The following is an 18,914-nucleotide window of genomic DNA, read 5'->3' as shown; positions in this document are numbered from 1 at the left end:
GTTTTAATTTCAATAACATAATTTGCACAGTATAAAGTCCTACATGTACACCTGTCTGTCAATTCGCAGCCGACCCCTGTGTCACGGATGGCCGAACCTTGAAAAGATAAAAGAAGCCGCCCATTCTATCTTTTACTGTAGCTAAAGCGTCCTTCGAAATTAATTTCTATGACTAAGTAAGTCTGATACACTAATTGTATTTTATTGATATCCAAACAGACCGAAGTAAAGTGTACGTAATAGGTACATGTATATTGTCTTGGGAAGAGAGGGTCGTGAATTATTATTTATAACAAATATTGCAACAAAAGCAAATTCACCAAATGCTCGTTATAAGCACTTGAGCACTACTTCCTTGAGCTATGCTATATGATATAATTATTATTCATAATTTCCGGAGATATAAGACTGTTAGTCTTGTTTCTGATTCCTGTGATTAATTTGTTATTTATTGTTCTATTCATTCGATTGTTTTGGTTTGATGTTAAAATATGCAAATTAGTTAATAAATATGTTTAAACTAACATCCCAAGCACTTTTTTGTTATATTTAATGATTTAAAATTTGATTGCACCGATGCTGTAAGTATATTGCACCGATGCGATAAGTATATTGCACCGATGCGGTAAGTATATTACTTAGATATATATGAAGATCTATTTTTACATTTATACCAATTTATAGCCTCACTTAATTTTTTACTTTATATATAAAAAATCTTCTATATACATAGAGCATGTAACTTATCGAAAATATACTTATTTCGATTATAAATGGCATGTATTTGTATTTGAAAACTTAAAAATATTTATTTCATCAAAGTCCTGTGTGTTAAAAATGATATGTAATTTTTTAAATCTGAAAAAAAAAAATGATGGGAGCCATTTACCGCGCCTTTTTTTCGTTTGTATATGCCTTGCTACGGTAACGCAACTAAAGCTAATTACCGTGACCCTTTCCGGTGACGCTCTACAGACACGCCTGCATCATGTGTATGCTTCTTTTTTTTTTCGAAAGAATAAGTTAGTTTTGAATCTGAACATATTTTTTCTTTCTTTCTGTCTGTACTTGTACAATGTAACCGCTGTCGCCACATGCCAAATGCATAATTACAAAGAAATTAATAAGCATTTATATTTCAAGTTACATATATACAAAAAAAAGTCGTGCGTATGCATGTAATATTTTTTTAATGTAAGCATTGAGTTATATTATACCTAGCTGGACTTGACAGCAATTTTTATGGAAATATCTTTTGTTAGTAAATAGCATAACTCACAAAAGTACCTATTAGGAATATATTCCAGGACCCTATAAATAAAGCTTCCGTAATCAAATACGCATACAATGACTTCCACTATACGTCATTTACAACGCATTATCCCTAATTCAGAAAAAGTCTCTTTTGGTAAGACATATTCCCTTTTCATTTAATTTACCGAAGTGCTAGTAGCAGGGGCTTCGATAATGTAAAATGTCTCTATACCAAGCTATAAAAGTATGTTAATTCTTTATTTTTTTCACTAAAGATTTCGTCGTTTAAAGCAAGTGTTCATTTTGCAAGTGTGAAAAGCATTGAAACTGAATTAGTAAGTCTGTGGTGTGTTTATTATAAACAAACGATGCTCGCTCTTAAATGTACAGACATTCGTCAAAAAATTCAACATACTGACACTAAACAAATCTTCGTCAGGGCATAACCGATTGAAGCTTTAATAAATTACGTCTAGACAAAGCATTACAAAGACGTCTATTTTTTTTATAAGAACTACTCGGACATTTAAAAAGAAAAGCTACTTCTAGTTGAAAAGATTGTAACAAACCCAGCTGTCTATGCCGAACCCAGAACTGTTTGGCCGATAATGTTACAAATATCTAGAAAGTCCATTGCCGGCTCCAATTGATGAATATATGCTAATCAAACTCGGCAAAAATGATACATACAAATGTAGCACGAGATCTACTTCTAGGAAATGGAAACTAGTAACTTATGCTTCGCTCGTTCTTATTAGGCCAATGCCTTCTGATATTTTTTGTTTATCATTTCCGTTGGCTTCAAGTTCTTTTGTTTTTTTCTATGAAAAGAATAATTTACATTTTGAAAATGGTAATGTTTCGTCATTCTCTTTGTCTCTTTAAACCCTAGTTTTCAAACAAAATTTTAACGTTCATGACGAAAAAAAAACCAACAGTAGACCATTCTTCTACTTTTGTTACTTTGTATGTATGATTTTAGTTACTTTATGTTCTTTGTTGTGTATGTCTGCTTTCCATGTCGGGTCTTTGTCCCTGGATTACATTCTTTTGATTACCGCTATAACCTTGGTTCCCTTGATTACTCTTTTATATCAGAGTTATTTCTCTTTGAACAATGACATGAGAAATGTCCCGGTGATTATCTCCGAGATAGACGCCTTTGCATCTCGAAAAATGTTTTATTCAGAAAAAAACTAACAATGATAAATAAAATAAACAACCAAGGTCAGCAAATTGAACTTCTAATCAACTGTGCCAGAGGTACTTTGTATCACCCAGTAATAAAGACAGGTTGTGATTGAAAGGTCCATAAAACTGAGACAAGATCTCATAGGTCCTGTTCAACATTGGTGTTCCCACTGTATTACGACCTTCTCGGCTGTTGAATGGTTTTTGGAGCAGCATGCGTTCCATAGTTACTTCGGGAACCGGATCTGAAATACACAGCAAGATCAGTTACCTTATTAACGCATGAGGATTCGGTTCTGACTGACATTAATATGGTTGGCCACAAACATCATTATTTACACTGGACTTCAGACCTACATGTACCTGTTGACATTAACAACGTTTCCTTTAAGAAAATAGAAGAGATCAGAGTTTTAAATTTGGAATAGCGCAAGATCATCGTTCTGATGTTATAAAAAGAGATATAATTATTGTATTGTAATTAATAGGCTTTTAGGGCAAAAAATGTTGTTCTAATACTTTTTAATACTGCAGACGAAGAATATCTAAATAAGACTTATAAAGACATAACGATGCTGCTGAGTATGACATTCGCTTATTTTGGAAGGTAAATACACGCCGGAAAAATACATCCGATAAAATATACCCTCTGTTTCTACAAAAGCAGAGGACGCTTACCCTACCGGTGCACCTGGTCCATGCTCCCAGTTTTTAGAGGAGTCCGAGTTGCTCATTTGCTTTTGTTACTTTGTATGTATGATTTTAGTTACTTTATGTTCTTTGTTGTGTATGTCTGTTTCCCATGCCTGGTCTTTGTCCCTGGATTACATTCTTTTGATGACCGCTATAACCTAGGTTCCCTTGATTACTCTTTGTATGAGATTTGTTTGATAAAATAGGTTTTAAAATACGCGATTTTTCTACTTTCGATTTTTTGGGATATCCCCTGGTGAATCACGTGATCATTTCCTGACATCTTCAAACTCATCTATACAATGCTTTGCCCGACCTGTTAAACTCAACCAAAGTTGGTAAATTTGACAAGATAATTTGTATTAATGTATGTGTCCCAAATTTTGGTGGAAAAAGAAATGTAATGTCAGATTAGCCAAGAAAATCATATTAGAAATTTGTTGTGCGGTGAAATTTGTTAATCCGTCGACGAAAGATTATTTTGTTCCGCTATACCTCACGATTTTTTGTCAGAAACAGGTAGATTACTTATTTCATTCCGATTTTATTGATGTATAACACAAGAAATTCGGTTGACTGGAACAGGTCGGTTGAGATGAAAAACCGACATCGTACGTGTCTAACTTTCGTTTCCCTTTTGTTTACAAACGCTCAAATAATCTATCTTTAGATTTAAGCGTAAGTGACACAGTGGGTTATACGATTACGATATCCGGTATTTCTTTCACTTATGTGCTTTATTTTAACCGTGCACATTCGAACCATATCCACTGTTTTGCAGTGAATGTTTTAAGTTTGTAATACACGTGTACATGATGCTGCACATTTTGAATTCATTTGCATATCCAAAGGATTCTGTAAACTAATTTGCATACAAAATTGACTTTTGTGACACAAAATTTGAATTTTATTTCACAAAATTGATTTTTCTGACACAAAATTGATTTTGATCACAAAAAGATCAAGTCCCATTCGGAGCCCCGTAGCTGATACATTTAAAAATTTTCTCAAATCTGTACGAAGAAAGTGATGACGAGTCATTTGATATTAATTGCAGACGCACAGTAGATAAAGTCTATGTCGAGATGCATGAGGCTGTACAACACAGCAAAGAAAATTTACCGTCACGGAACATCTGCTGTTATCATCATAAAATGTTTAACAACATTATATAACGTAATAACTAGAGTTGGACATATCCCGTATGTGTGGAAATGTGGTCTTCTCGCCCCGCAAAACAAAGACAATAATAAAGAAAAGACATCCCAACACAGATACCGACCTACAAGTATAAGCCTTTTCTCGTGCATTTTGAAAATATTCAAGCAAGTGGTCAAATCGTGTCTTCTTACTGTTCAAGACGATGATGTTAAATTTTCGAATTCCCAGCAGTAGAGGTTTCAAAGGAATCTCAGCTGCCTTACTGCCTCCTTCAATTTACAATAAACAATTTTTCACTATAAATTGGGATGTCTAGTAGAGTTTTCGTTGTTGTTGTTGTTTTTTTTTTTGGACGGCAGAAAGGCCTTTGACACGGTTTGGCGGAAAGGTCTTATGTTTAAATTATAAAGACAATAAGGAGTAAAACGTAAATTGTGGAAAATTATTGATGATTATCATACGAATACTATTGTAATGTAGTAAATCAATGCTAATATAATTTTTTTCAAGTTAATGAAGGTGTAAGACAAGTAGGAGTCTTGTCGACTCTTTTTTTATTTAGTTTGATATGTCAGTTATTATTGCAACGGCTAGACCTTTTCCCTTCGACTGGACTATAGGCCGTGAACGTATTACTCAAGCCCGCGGATATACTCTCCTAAAAAACTTAGAATACTATAAACTGAACTCGAGTGAATAACAAACAATACTGTCGATAAGGAAGAAGTTCCTTTTTTTTTTGCCTTAGTGGAATAAAGTCGGAAATGACAAACCCAAAAGTACTTATACTTATTGACTTATATGAATCTGTTGTCCTTCCGTCCACTGTACATGTGTATGGTTGTGACGTATTGGAATGATTTGAAAACAAAGAAAACAAACGAGATATCCTCTTTGAACCGTTTGCAACACTGTACATGTATAATCAAACGTTCTTTGAATATAAAGACATCAACCCGTTCCGACATTTGAGATGCATTGTGGATTTACATCCTATAGGTAGTCAAGTAAACAAAAGAAAACTATTGTCACTACAGAAGCTTTGTATGTTGGACATAAGCTATAAATCCAAACAGATATTCTAGACTAGACTATTTTCCTTCTTGATGAACGGAGATCATAAACACTATCATGGCCTTATTCGTAATATTGTCTACAAATATAAACTAGGAGAGTACATTCATGAATTTATATCTACGGGGCATTTTCCCTCAAAATTAGCTTGAAAAAAACTAGTAAACGAAAACATTTCAAGTGTTCAAACTGAATTATGAAAGATACGAATTGACAGCGAATCCCATTTCACAAGGTTTCGCAACATACATAAATCTGTGTCAATTACTGAAGAAATTCAAAATCAGAACCTCATTTATCATTTTCCAAACGTCTGATGCAAATACCAGACAATAACGTAAAACTATATAAAGTATGTGGTAATCAATTCACGGATATATATGTTCACGCGTGTTGCCCTCGTACATGCACTTATCCATTACGCGTTTGGTTGTAGAATGTCGTCACCAAAAACTTTGAGTTAAAACCGTTAATAGAACTTCATTCGTATGACGCGACTCATTCTATCAGGCTCTGTTAGCAAGTCTTCCTGGTACTTACATGGATGACGGCGATTTATTTAACTTCAGACGTCTAAGCCATACTCATGTGATTCTTTGTGTATCGTTGTTCATTAGGCACACTCGAGGACAAATTGATTCACGAGATAGCGTGCGCCAAATTTCCTATATATCTTTGACATCATGTACATGTATATAATGATTCCTTCATGTGACTATATTTTGATACCTCGATGTTTGTTTATTATTGTCATATGTGTTAATATAGTTAGTATTTAGCATTATGTATTAGTGTGAATATATTTATAGTTTCATTTGATGAGAAAATAAAAAAAAATGAATGAATGGAATGAATTTACTATAACTGAATCCTGAGTACTTACCCATGTCAAGAAAGTCAAACACTTCTTTTAAAATTGTCTTTGTATTACTGGCGTAATCCTCGAGCCTCAAGAAATAAAATTGGTCCCTTGGAAAAATGTTTAGCCATTTTCTAAGGTATATAGAGTATGCACCTATTCGTAATCGAATCTGTAATAAAATATTATACTACTGAATATATAACCCATACAAAGTTAATCTCCATACTTAAAGTAGATTATTATTATTATTAGTAGTAGTAGTAGTAGTATACAACATTTGTATAGCGCATTTTATAAATATAAACAATTACCATAAGGACTTAACATGATAAACTCATGTAAAATATAAAACAATAGAAACTAATACATGTAATAAATGGATATACAATATAAATACAGCAATGCCATAGAATTTAAAATAGCAAAACTAAAATGCAATGGAACCATAAAAGAGTCTTTAAACTCAATTAAACAAACTTAAAAAATGATAATTTGAAAGCAATTAAGAAAGTATAAAGGGAACTAGACTTGCTACAAGTCCCTCTTTATTATGTATATGACATATAAACTTTATGCAATTAACCTCTCTGATAACACCACTACTATTTTCTGTGAATTAGTAGATTTGCTATCAGAGGGATACATGCAATCAATAAACTTTTTCATATAACTTTAATATAAAGAGAGGGACTTTTTAGCAAGTCTTAACAGGAACGAACAGTAAAAATATGAAAAGTGAAAGAAAAGATGTATGAAATCTAAAAGTATGTCCGTATGTTGACAAATAACACTAAAACCTTACACTTAAGTTTTATGAAATGCCAAAGTAATAAACTGTTTAATCTGTATTAAAATTTTCAAAAAGTCAATAAAAGCGATTATAAAAAGATAAATTCTAAGATACTTTTTAAAAACGTCTAAAGACTGTACTTTCTGCAGGGCAGATAGTAAGTTATTCCACATAGTAGGTGAAACTTCGTCAAAACGTCTTTCACCACAGCTTTTTGTAGGTAAGGAATACCCGTTAACAAAGGGAAGACAACAATTATATTGGCCCAAAAGTCAGTCCAAGTGGTCTTTAAACTTCAAGGTAAGTTCATTGTGTGTCAATACTTTGTATGGCTGATGATGTTGTGTAGGTGATTGAATATACTTGGTGGGTGGTTTCATGTACGTTTCTAGCAACGATTTCGTCCACGTCAACAGAATAAAGCTCCTTGCATTACGAATAAATAAAAACAAATCGACCACGACTTACAGATACATGTACAAAGCTAAAAAGCATGGCACAATCGTGATTGTGTATAATCATTTGACATTTTAATGCCCTTATAATAACCGCTGAAACTATTTTTATATTCTTATTAAATATTCATTTCCTACGGATTACACAATGTCCTGTGCATCAGAGAAATTACGTTGTGGTTCTGGTAACAATTTCAATTACAATTTAGTCAATAGTCATTATAAGGCGTCGTTCTTTTTTTTAAATATATGTCTCGTGTGTAGTCGTATTACAAAGCGGTTGCCTAACCGACTTGCAATACACCATAGCTCACTACAGTGGCTTCTCTGTGTACAATTAAAGGTAAAGTGGACGATGTACATAATGTATTATTATGCAAGATTTCTTCTCCCAGCCTATTCGCTTTGCCCACACCACTCACGAAGTTGATTAAAGTTACTCATTAAGCTTCACATTTCTATAAGTACTATTTGCATCCTTTAAAATAAAAAAAAAATAAGGTAGAGTAAATAACAGTGCTTGTCGTATTGGTATTAATCATGCTTAACCTTGGATTTCCTTGATAAATTGTAGTCATTAAAGCAATCAGCAGGGATCTTTGTTCTTATACAATCTTTGTAAAGTTTTACTACGTGCTTCACTTCTGTATGAAAGCCTTCAGCTGTATTATTCTGATGTAAAAACAGATAATCAGAATACAATCTACAAAAAAAAGTTGTCATGAAAAATCTAGTTCTTAGTCTGATCAATGAAAGGATTTCAATTGTCGCCATTCTGATGTTGTTCAATGGTACACTCAGCTCTCAGCACAGTGATCGTGATACTCGCTCTGAATAGCTTAATAAGTCTTAAAACATCCACAGCTTATGTGACATAAGTGTTTCAACTCTATGAAGTATTACCTACGCATCAATTTAACATTTAATACAATGTACATCAATGAATAGAGCATCTTGGTACTGGTTAGAGAAAACAAACACCATACATACTATGTACATGTATATGTGAGTTATATGTGTATTTTGTCAAAATTATTCACTGAAACAAATTACCGCTCTGTTGGATCTCTCATCATAACTATAAACTTCATGCAAGGATTAAGTTGACGGACAAAGTCTTGGACGTAATATTTAGGTGCATCCGACTGCTCTAACACAAAGGAATAAACGTCGTTGTCCCACAGTGTAGATGGACTGAAATCGGCTGAAATACATCAAATTAGCTGAGTAAGTTTTATCTCTAGAAACTAAAGCCATTTTCTGTGTTCGTATTTCGTCACATAGATTGATACATGTATGTCGAGAGCGACGAAAGTTGAAGTTTGATGCCGCACCGACTTTATCCGAAACTCCACGGTCAAGGGCCATGTAAAGGAAGTTATATAAAGTTATTGTTTTGATCGTTCATAGAATAAGAAAACAAATTCTAAAAAGTTGAGGTCAAGAAAAAAATATATTAGGTTATCAGCATTTGCTTGGAGATACCACACAAATTGGCAGGCATAACGAGTGTCAGATTCCTTTTGTTATTTTGTAAATAAATTATGTTTAAATCGGTTGCGTAAAACCATGTAATATTCCTATGTATAGAAATAATCAGTGTTCTCGAAAACCGGCTTGTTAATCTACAATCTGTACAATCATAAAAAGACTAAACAAAATGTTAGTACTCTTACAAATACATGACAAGGTTTGACCTTTCCTTTATACATGTGCATGTATGCACTCTCAAATTATTAAATGCACAAAATGGTTGTCAATCAATAAATATGACACTTAAATAAGCGTCATTTAAGCAGGCAACCGATAGACAAGAAATAAAACTGAAGTAGCAGTCTTTATAAAAATCAGACAGGAGGCGATTCATGCTTGTCAAATCCCCCCAGACCCACTCTAATTTGTTGCATACCCAACATTCTCATTCGGTTGTGATACTGCGAGACAAAATCATAAAGATTGTACATGAAATTGGCACTATGTAAGAACTATCAATTTTGCTTTAATTGGAACGAATGCATGATTGTCTCCAAAATAATGATCTGTTTACAGGAAGGGCTATAGTTATTGTTATTCTTATAGTATGTAAACGTTGAAGAAAGCATCGTTTTCTGTACCACGAATCATCTCTACCATTAGCAGTGTCTGAATATAAAATCCTCTTATTATTTTCCAAATTGATTTACACACAGCATATTGAACATAGATTACCTGATATAGCAGTTGAATGCCCATCAGACATTTCAAGCAACTCTGCCAACTCATTGAACATCTGTGTATAAAGATTAAGACCAAACAGTTTCTCTGGTGAGTATATTTCTGTTGAACAAATAAAGACAGGCACATTTTACTCAGTTTTATTGAAATAAGGACAAAATGACAAGCACACCCAAATGTTTTAGTGTTGCAGTAATTTGCTGTATATAACGGGGTTGTCTTGCTCTGTGGTTTATTTTTAAAATCTGTAAGAATCAGGTGAAATTGAACCAATCATGCTTTATAAAAGACACGACAATGTGATCTCATATTTTAGGGTCTATTGAAGACGAATTGACAGTTCATTCGTCTTACATGTAAAAGTGTCAAGAGGATGCAGACAGACGAGTCCAAAGTTACAATAGAATGGTAGGTGCAAAGTGAATTATCTCTCCTTGACGACGAGATTGCAGTGCATTTCATATGATTAATACCTCGAGTTACTGACACCTTCAAAAGAAATGAATGCTATATCTATATTTCAGATAACTTTTCGAATAAGATTTCATGGAAAGAATTCTGTCTTTTTCCCTCTATGATAACACTGAGTCTATGATACTTTCAACCTAACATGTTGCACCAATAAGCGATGACTTGTGTTTGATAGGTAGGATGAGAAAAGGGCTGTGGAAAACAAACATGCTCTAAGACGAGCACAATTCTACAGCTTATACGTGTAGTAAAATATAAAGAACCTGGACTTAACGACGAACAAAATTCAAGAAAAAAAAACATTGAAACTGGTCCTTAAAAACCAAGTAGTTGTTCCCGTCCTGTCGTGAATTTCCTCCAACCATCTTAAGAAAAGTTAGTGAAACAGATTGATGCTGGGGGACAGCAGTACAACCTTTCGGACATACATACATTTATATTTCAAAAACACAGGAAGTCAGTATCCTCTTACAGTATAGATAAGTATTTCCATGTTCTTTTGTCTGACGTAGCAAAACCATAACATAGCACCCAAAATCGAACTCGATAGAAAAGTCAGAGAGAATAAAAGTTAGCCAACACTGGAATCATGGACCAAATGTACTTCTAGTGTAAGCGCCCTATGCTTTTAGAAACATCTGCCGGGTTACCCATGTGAAGTCCAGTAATGCACAGCAGAGGCATCTACAGAGCGATTAGAAGAAATCTGTCATTAAATAGTAAACGCAAAGTAACAGTATGTTCGATTTTTTTTTAGTTTTTTGTTGCTCTTTTTTATATGAAGTTGGATGTCAATAGGACTATTTTTGTCCTAATAACTTTTTTATTGTCCGTTTGACATATATGGTAATAAACCTGGCGAGTTACATACATCAATAAAATGCCACGCAAGAATGTGTTAAATGTATGAAAGTTGAGTCAAAGGTTAAATTATATAATATCAACTCGGTAGAACACAAAAATGCAATATTGTTAATTCGTAATGTTTGATATATTGTATATGATAGATTAATCATATGAATTATATAGTACTCCAGTTCCCTTGGTCATACTTATTATAATTACCAAATCTATCTGTCGAATTCTGACGAAAAACTGGAAGAAACCGATATCGTGATAGCCAATGAAGTTCCTTCATCTTTGGTGCTACAAATTCAGGATGATGCCTCATTCTCTCGAATAAATCTGTAGTACCGCACTTTGGAAATCCAGCCACCAGAAAATAAGGTAAACAATGCAATGTCCCGTCTCCATGGAAACATGGGTTTTTGAAATGATCGACCCATAACTTTTGAGGTATCTGTAATAGAAACGTTGAATGTACGAAACAATACGAAATGGGTTAAGTATTAATATGATAGAAAATTTAAAAATCATCCACAGTAAAAGGTCAATGTAATTAAATGCCGTACACCATGACATTCATTACCTATTCTGCACCAAGATTTCTATAAATGATACCAAAATGAAGATGTTAGTGTTAGCAAAAATCTAAATCTCGCCTTCAATATTACGTCATTTTTTATATTTAAGTAGCTGTCTTTGTAAAAATCATGCAAATTCTGAAAAATGTGATACAGCCTACATATTTTTTTTTATTAAATTGTCTTGTGGGTCCATATTATGAAATGTGTAATTATTTATTCAAAGCTGCCTGCTCTTAGGAGATAAACAACATTGAACATCAGACTCAATTGTATTTAAGTGTCATTTACAGATTTATCTCCCCTATTTTTGAAATATACAGTGCATTCTATATAATTTTTATACCCTAAGAGCACGGGTTATATGAAACCTGGAGGTTAATTTCTGTTTACTATGGCATTTCAAACAAAATATCAAAAATAAAAAATATGTGGGCGCTTTACCCATAAATCACATTTTGCATGATTCTTAGCTGGAGTGCTACTTAAGAAAAGTACACTAACAAATTAGCATCATAGTAGTCAGTGTTACTGTACCATCCTAAAGTATCCTGTGTGAAATTCTTTCCACAGGTAAAAAAAAATATCAAATTTAATCCGCAGATGTTTTATTCCCGACTTGCGGACCAACATTTTGTCAACATTTATCTCCCTTTGGAGCAGGTGTCTATTCGGAATACGTAAGGTTTTCCATCCGATATCGACGATACTTTAGAAAATCTCTAAAGTCAAAAGGGAATTTCTCGTTCTACTGACCCTGCCATAAATTTTCTTTACCCGGGATACACATGAAAATCATCCTTATGTAACCTACCAACAAAATGAAACACCCTGAAACTTTTAGAAACACCGTTGTGTTTGTCTGCTGGGGATTCCATTTTCATTCGAGTTACCTCTTTTTTCTGCACCCGAATCCGAACATCGATTAGAGACTTCGAAATTACACCTGCTCTTACGGGAGGTAACTCTGCAAAAACAGGATAAAATATGGCTGCATCCCGAGCTCCGCAAGTAGGGAATAATTGTTAAATGCTTTTCCATGGTTATTAAATTATTTCAACAAGACGATCTAATCATGATTAAACATTCATGTATGAGATGTTTTCCAGGGAATTTTTAAATATTTATTAGTATCCAAAAGTCTTCTCACCAGCATCAAAATTGTTTCCTATAATATATATTACACGTACTGATATTAATATCCTGAAGAACACTTCCTTACTTCTCAAGGTGTTTCAATTCATAGCATGAACCACAGAGACCTTATACGTGACATTCAACAAATTTATAGAAGCAGCAATATTTCTTTGAATTGTCAGGGATATGTCACTTATGCCAGTGTCCACGATTGTTTTATAGTCAAATTGAAGGAATTCATACGTGTGATTTGATCATGACAACATTTATATGACTTAATGAACAAAAACATAAATTGTACTGTATAAGGACTCTTTTGTGTCAACGTCGCTTCATTTCTGACTAGTGTTAACGTTGTTACGACAATTAAAAGAACAATAACACCCTAAAGGTAACAACATTGTATGCCCCAAAGGTTTTAGAGGTCCTTGACCTTTTAAAGGTTATATCAAAATGTAGAATCATACGCCTTAAATCATAAGCTATAACGTATGATTCTATAGTGTAGATTTGATTTAACCTCTCTTAAGAATTGTCCTCCTGATAACATTATAAAGATTCTGCGACGACTAGAGTCGATTACTAACAATGCTACACTAAAATGATTAATGGTAATTGTTTCCTACAACTACATCTGAAAGTTTTATTCTTGTTTTCAGTACCTAACAATTACAGTTGCTACATCCAAGGTTGTCTTATCATAACTAAAAACAAAAATGCCAATCATATTTATTTCGAATTTCGATATTCTGTACACGTGATGCAAGGTGTAACCACTCACGACATCATTATAATAAAATATATAGGAAGATTTAAAGCCCCCTACCCCTCACCCCCCAAAAAATAGTTGTATACTAGAAGTTCTCAAAACCAAAACAGCGAGAGGCTCTACCATGTGTAACACAAAGAATGAAGCCTCAGGGTTTTAGGTATTTTGAGATTTGTACATATATTATCAATATTACAATTAATTCTCTTGTTCTTTAAGAGATGGCCCAAAATGTGCTTAGCTACTACTACGGGAAATAGATTTAAAATGGAATGTCCTTAAGGATACCATTTACAACCCAATATTGCGGCCAGAAAGGCTGTGCATACCCCTGAAAATATATTCCAAAACCCCTATTTTCGCCCCAAGCACTATCGCTGCTAAGCTTTTTAGAGTCGGTCCGTAATTCAAAGCTCCAGTTTATCGGTGTTGAATTCAACTCCTAAGAATGTTAAAATGGACGTCGGTTCCACGGTTTTGTCGCCAGTTAAAGAAACCCATGAATCGCAAACTTTTTGGAAAGTATCTAATAGGGGTTTGACATTGAGATTTGTGTTTTGCTCCATAGGCTAGAAGACAATCATCTAAAAGTGTGTTTTATTTTCATTTTTACTCTTTGTTTGAGTACACTAATGAAGGGCCGTGGAAACTTCAAAAATAGAGTAACTTATAAACACATTCATCGACATTTGGCATAGTACAATTCAGTAATTTCCCTAAAAACAAAACCGAATTGGTCGTAATCGGAGGGAAAGACCTTTAGCAATTTAAATGCGTTTTTTATGTCTTTCTTAGCTAATTTTCCACCTTTCTCTATTGTTTTATCATCTCTACCACATCATCAACACTGAAGTATCTTGCTGAACAAAATTTTGGGTCAATGACTGAATTCACGAAGAGATTATGGATTAATCGAAAATCCCCGTTCTTTTTGGCTGCCATAAAAATCGAGAAAATCCGTATGGTCGGAAGGGGAGGGGATGGAAATGGTCCAACAATTCTACCTAGTTTTACTTCCTTGTATTTTCTCACTGGATACGTCGGAGTACTCGGAAATACTTTTTTGAATTTCGTGATTTCATGAGCATTCTCGTGCCGGAATATTGTAAATACATTCAGTAAAGGGTAATTTGCTAGTGATTTTTTGACAGCATCTACCTTAGCAAGAGAATGACCTAAAGAATATAACTGATTCTCTGTAGTTTGTTCATTTCCCTTTGCAGTATTCGTCGGGGTGGTCGTCCCGTACAATTTGCCTTCCTTAAATCTTTAGATTTCGTGGTTCCCATTAGGCAGACCTACAGGGTGTGTGTTCAAGGACTCTCACGCCTGAAATGTTTGGTTGTTTGGCTTACATGCATGACACCCCGGTTCAGTGATCCCCAAAATCTGATGATATTGCTGTGTATTGAAACGTACCCGTATTGCCCCTATTTGGATTACATGGTGTTGACTACTTGCTCGCCATGGGCCTCATTGTTCCATAAGCAGTGGCTCTCTGACTTTCTGGTAGTCTTTGGTACTGGGTCTGAACGTTGTCTATCATTGGGACTCCAGACGATGCTCCATGTTCGCCGCCGGTCAAAGCAGGCCCTCCCGTAGGAATTTCTAGTGGTCGTTTTGTCAATGCCAAGCTGGTGCATGGGTATTGTGAATTGATTAGCTGCGAGTGTACAGTCGAGTTTTGATGACAAAGTTCACCTTGTGGCTGTGCTGGCATCACATAGGATGGCGTTTAAATCATTTCCCGCATCCTTTGGCATCATTTTTTCCGCTTCCTGTTGTTTTGTGGAAGCATCTGTGAGTTTGCTGGTGGTTTTCGCTGCCTTTTTGCCGGTTTCATCTCGACCAATTGTTGAGATGACTGTGATTTTTATTAACGATGATTTGTACGAGAACGTCGACAGCCTGCCTAAACATCTGGTGACGTCAAAGAGTAATTAAGGTAACCAAGATTCTAGTGGAGATCAAAAGGGACAAAGACTTGACATAGAAAACAGCCATAAACAGCAAAGAACATATAAAATAACCAAAATAATACAAGCAAAGTAACAAAAGTCGGACTCTATTAAAAACTGGGATCATGGACCAGGTGCACCGGTAGTGTAAGCGTCCTCAAACGTATTTGTTATCTAATTTTTTTCTTAAGTTATTTCCGCAATAAATACCTAAAAAATGCATTTATTTTTGCTTAATTAATTTATCTTAATGCAATAAATTTTAATAACAATACCGGTTAAATTGAAACAATTCGAAACAAGTTTTAATTGCAGACAGTATAGCCTGTTACTCTAATTCTTCTACTTTTGATAACTTTAATAGATATTCATACTTTGTCAAGTGAAATGTTTTATTCAAACTGTCTTAAATTTTCAATATATTTTTAATTGACACTTTTCAGTCAAACATATCAACCTTAGTACACGTTACTTCAACCCAAAGAAACTTCAGACAGAATTGAATCACTGCAAACACTATAATGACAAAAAAGACATGGGGACATAAAAATGAAGTAGGCACGTGCTTTTTTTCGATAGCCTCCATTTATATATTCATAATAATGAAATAACGATTCAAAAAGTGAAACTAGAAAAACAATAATAAAATATCAGCAAGAAATAGTTATTCGTTTCCATCTTAAAACACTTTTTCTATTAGATCATAGTGACTTTCAAAGTACAATTTGCCTTTCTTAAATCTTTATGTTTCTATGTTCCAATGAGGCGGAACGACAGGGCGGGATGGATGTTCAGGGACTCTGATGCCTGAAATACTTGGTTGTGTATGAAGAAAAGAAAAGAAATCAACGAGGCAGACCTCCTTACCTTAGGGTAGTTAGTGGATTCCCCATTTAAGGATTCGGCTATTTTTTAAAACAACGAAAACTTGTAAATAACCCATAAGTAACGTTACGTCAACATAATATCGTGAACACTACTTGTGTTTATTTTTATCATGTTCCACTGCAACATTGATGCATGTGTGTCTTGAAAAATTTTACTTACAACTTATTTAAACATAATACATTCAATTTGAGTAAATATTTTTCGATATCCCTGTCTAATTTTATTCATGCTTAATCCCCAGTGCATGCATCTATGTTTATGGGTAACTACATATTTGTTTGTCTCTATAGTAACTTCGTAAATAATACTATTTATTGTAAATGTCATAAATATGTATTATTAAAATGTATATGTTAGGAGAAGGCATTGATAAGTTGTGTCTAATCCAATTGTCTTTGACAATAAAATATGTTGAAATAAACATAATATCCATTTGTTGACAGAAATGGCCATATTCTTATAGATTAATTACAGGTATAGTAAAAACAATGTTTTGTCAATAACCCATTAAACGAGATGTAACGAATTAATGAGTGGTAACATTAATATTGTTTGTGTCCTCTTGTTGCTCTCTGAGTATATGTCATAACCTAATGTAAATAATTTTATGGGATTGATTGTTGATATAAAATGTACATCAAGTTGAACAGGGACACCCATGTTTGTAGAAAAGAAAACATTAAAAATGCAACGCCATATGAAAGAAAATATAGGATGCCGATCATATAAGTACACTTTCTGCGAGAAAAAGTGAACGAGAAGGAAAGCACCATACGTTTAGCCTAAATGTCAAGATTTAAAGTTATTCTGTAATAAAGCTTGTTCTTTTTCAAGGGTTTATATCTATCTATATCAGTACCTGTATAATAATACTCAAGTCTGGAGATACATTTATGTTTTAAATGTTTCCACGACTTAAAGTCACTTAAAATTTACCCCAACCCCCCGACTCTGATTAATAAAAATCTATATTTTGCATATTTTGAGCATAATTGTAGAGCATTAAGGTGAAGAAAAAAGTCATTCATACTGTAAGTCTTCCCATTTTAAAACATACACATGTATCCTTCTGAAGAATTGTGCAGCTATAGCGTCTTCCAATTGCTGATACAATTCTACGTATCTTAATAACAATACCTCTCATTTCTTTTTTTTAATTTTTAGCTGAACTTGTGCTGATTTTTCGGCAGTTAGATGTACGCATATTTGAAGAATGTTGATCGAAAAATTTCTCCCGACATGTAGTTTTTTTCTATACAATGACAATATGCCTTAAGAATATCTTTAACAATGTCATGACAAAAAAAAAAACAAAAACAAAAACAATTTACATTCATTGTAACTGAGTATAATAAAATATTGTAAGTAAATAGGTATGCACAGTATTGTCTGCTTCTTTTACAATGTGTTGGGCATATTATTAACACTAAATAACAACACTAAAGATTTATACACCTTTTGTGACGACACAAACAACCTAAGGTCGTTGTACTATTTCAGTCATTCTAGAGCTTTCTAGAACTCTGAATAATAGAATGCAAAATACGTTTAAATATATACACAGAGAAATTGTCAAGTTAAGTGATATCATGACAAGAACATGTACTAGTACCCTAGATACTTATTTAATGTTTGTTAAATGTTTTGTTTTTTTTAGAAAATTATATTTAGATTACAACATTACGCACATGTTTGAAATATGAATACATTTACTCGTATAATTTTCAGTTCGAAACATTGACACTATGAAGCTAAAATTCATACACTTCTGATTGATTACGGGTCTTACCTTTTTGTTCAATTTTATCCTTGCTCTACAAGACATTATAAACTTCATTTTGTCTTTCAAAACAATGTTGGATATGGTCAATTCTCTAATCGAAGTTGTGACATCAGTTGACAGTTGCTCCTTCAACACTTTGTAGAATGAAAATGAAGCAATGAAATAAAACAAAAGGCTTCCAAAAATATGTTTCTTTCTCATTACAATGGTATGTGTTTAAAGTGCACATTCATTTCATGGGTAAATGTAGGTTCCAATCTGAATATATCACCATGCAGCAAATGCGTTCACAAGGCAAGATTTACGATCCATCTCAAAATGACAGAGAAATACTCTAAAAAAAAAACAATATAAGTTTCATTTCTTGTTTTCTACTGACAGGTTAAAACTGTCCCCATGTCACCGAGACCAAGTAATTCATGTTCATTATGTGGCTTGCCAGTTAACTATGGTCGTTAAACAACAAATACCTTCTAGGAAATCGTTTATGTCATCTGCAGTATTATAATCCGCTGCAATTATTCTCAGTAAGTAGGTGACAACAGCGGAAAGTGTCCAGAGGGAGATATTATATTGTTTACAAATCTGTTTGTTGATGTTTTATATGAACAAGAACTAGTGTAGGTGTTTTATGTACTTACTAAATCCGATTTGACAGAACTGGTACTACATGAGTTGACATATAATCTATGAATTGTAAATGGCAAAGGAACAGCAGAGCTTAAGCTTATATAGAATGATATTATTATTTTAAGTAACATCAGACCTCAAGCACTTCATGTTGACGTTT

The 18,914-nt window shown here is 33.6% G+C and overlaps 1 protein-coding gene across 2 annotated transcripts; it reads right to left on the bottom strand.

The window, feature by feature from the left end:
* Window positions 1-2,415: 2,415 nt before the first annotated feature.
* LOC148617403 (carbohydrate sulfotransferase 15-like) lies at window positions 2,416-18,703 on the bottom strand. Of its 2 annotated transcripts, XM_088584997.1 has the most exons (8): window positions 18,131-18,703; window positions 11,231-11,465; window positions 9,689-9,796; window positions 8,534-8,684; window positions 8,030-8,183; window positions 6,257-6,404; window positions 4,421-4,568; window positions 2,416-2,690 (listed from the first exon to the last, which is right to left on the bottom strand). In XM_088584997.1, the coding sequence occupies exons 1-8, from the start codon at window positions 18,323-18,325 to the stop codon at window positions 2,621-2,623; spliced, it is 1,209 nt and encodes a 402-aa protein (XP_088441123.1). In that variant the 5' UTR covers window positions 18,326-18,703; the 3' UTR covers window positions 2,416-2,620. The 2 variants fall into 2 exon arrangements, with proteins under 2 accessions (XP_088441123.1, XP_088441124.1); XM_088584998.1 differs by lacking the exon at window positions 4,421-4,568 and having other exon boundaries at window positions 18,131-18,699.
* Window positions 18,704-18,914: the final 211 nt, after the last annotated feature.

This window comes from Perna viridis, chromosome 5, assembly GCF_037379345.1.
Source record: "Perna viridis isolate PV_CMFRI_1.1 ecotype Kerala chromosome 5, ASM3737934v1, whole genome shotgun sequence".
In the NCBI taxonomy this organism is placed as follows: domain Eukaryota; kingdom Metazoa; phylum Mollusca; class Bivalvia; order Mytilida; family Mytilidae; genus Perna; species Perna viridis.
This window is presented reverse-complemented; position numbering and strand designations above follow the sequence as displayed.

What these genes read in the sequence shown, in the direction of transcription:
- LOC148617403 (XM_088584997.1), bottom strand. Translation starts at nt 18,325, where the DNA reads ATGAGAAAGAAACATATTTTTGGAAGCCTTTTGTTTTATTTCATTGCT. An exon ending in GGATAAAATTGAACAAAAAG is followed by an intron (nt 11,466 to 18,130) that starts GTAAGACCCGTA and finishes TTTCTATTACAG; the next exon opens with ATACCTCAAAAGTTATGGGT. An exon ending in GCATTCAACTGCTATATCAG is followed by an intron (nt 8,685 to 9,688) that starts GTAATCTATGTT and finishes GATGTATTTCAG; the next exon opens with CCGATTTCAGTCCATCTACA.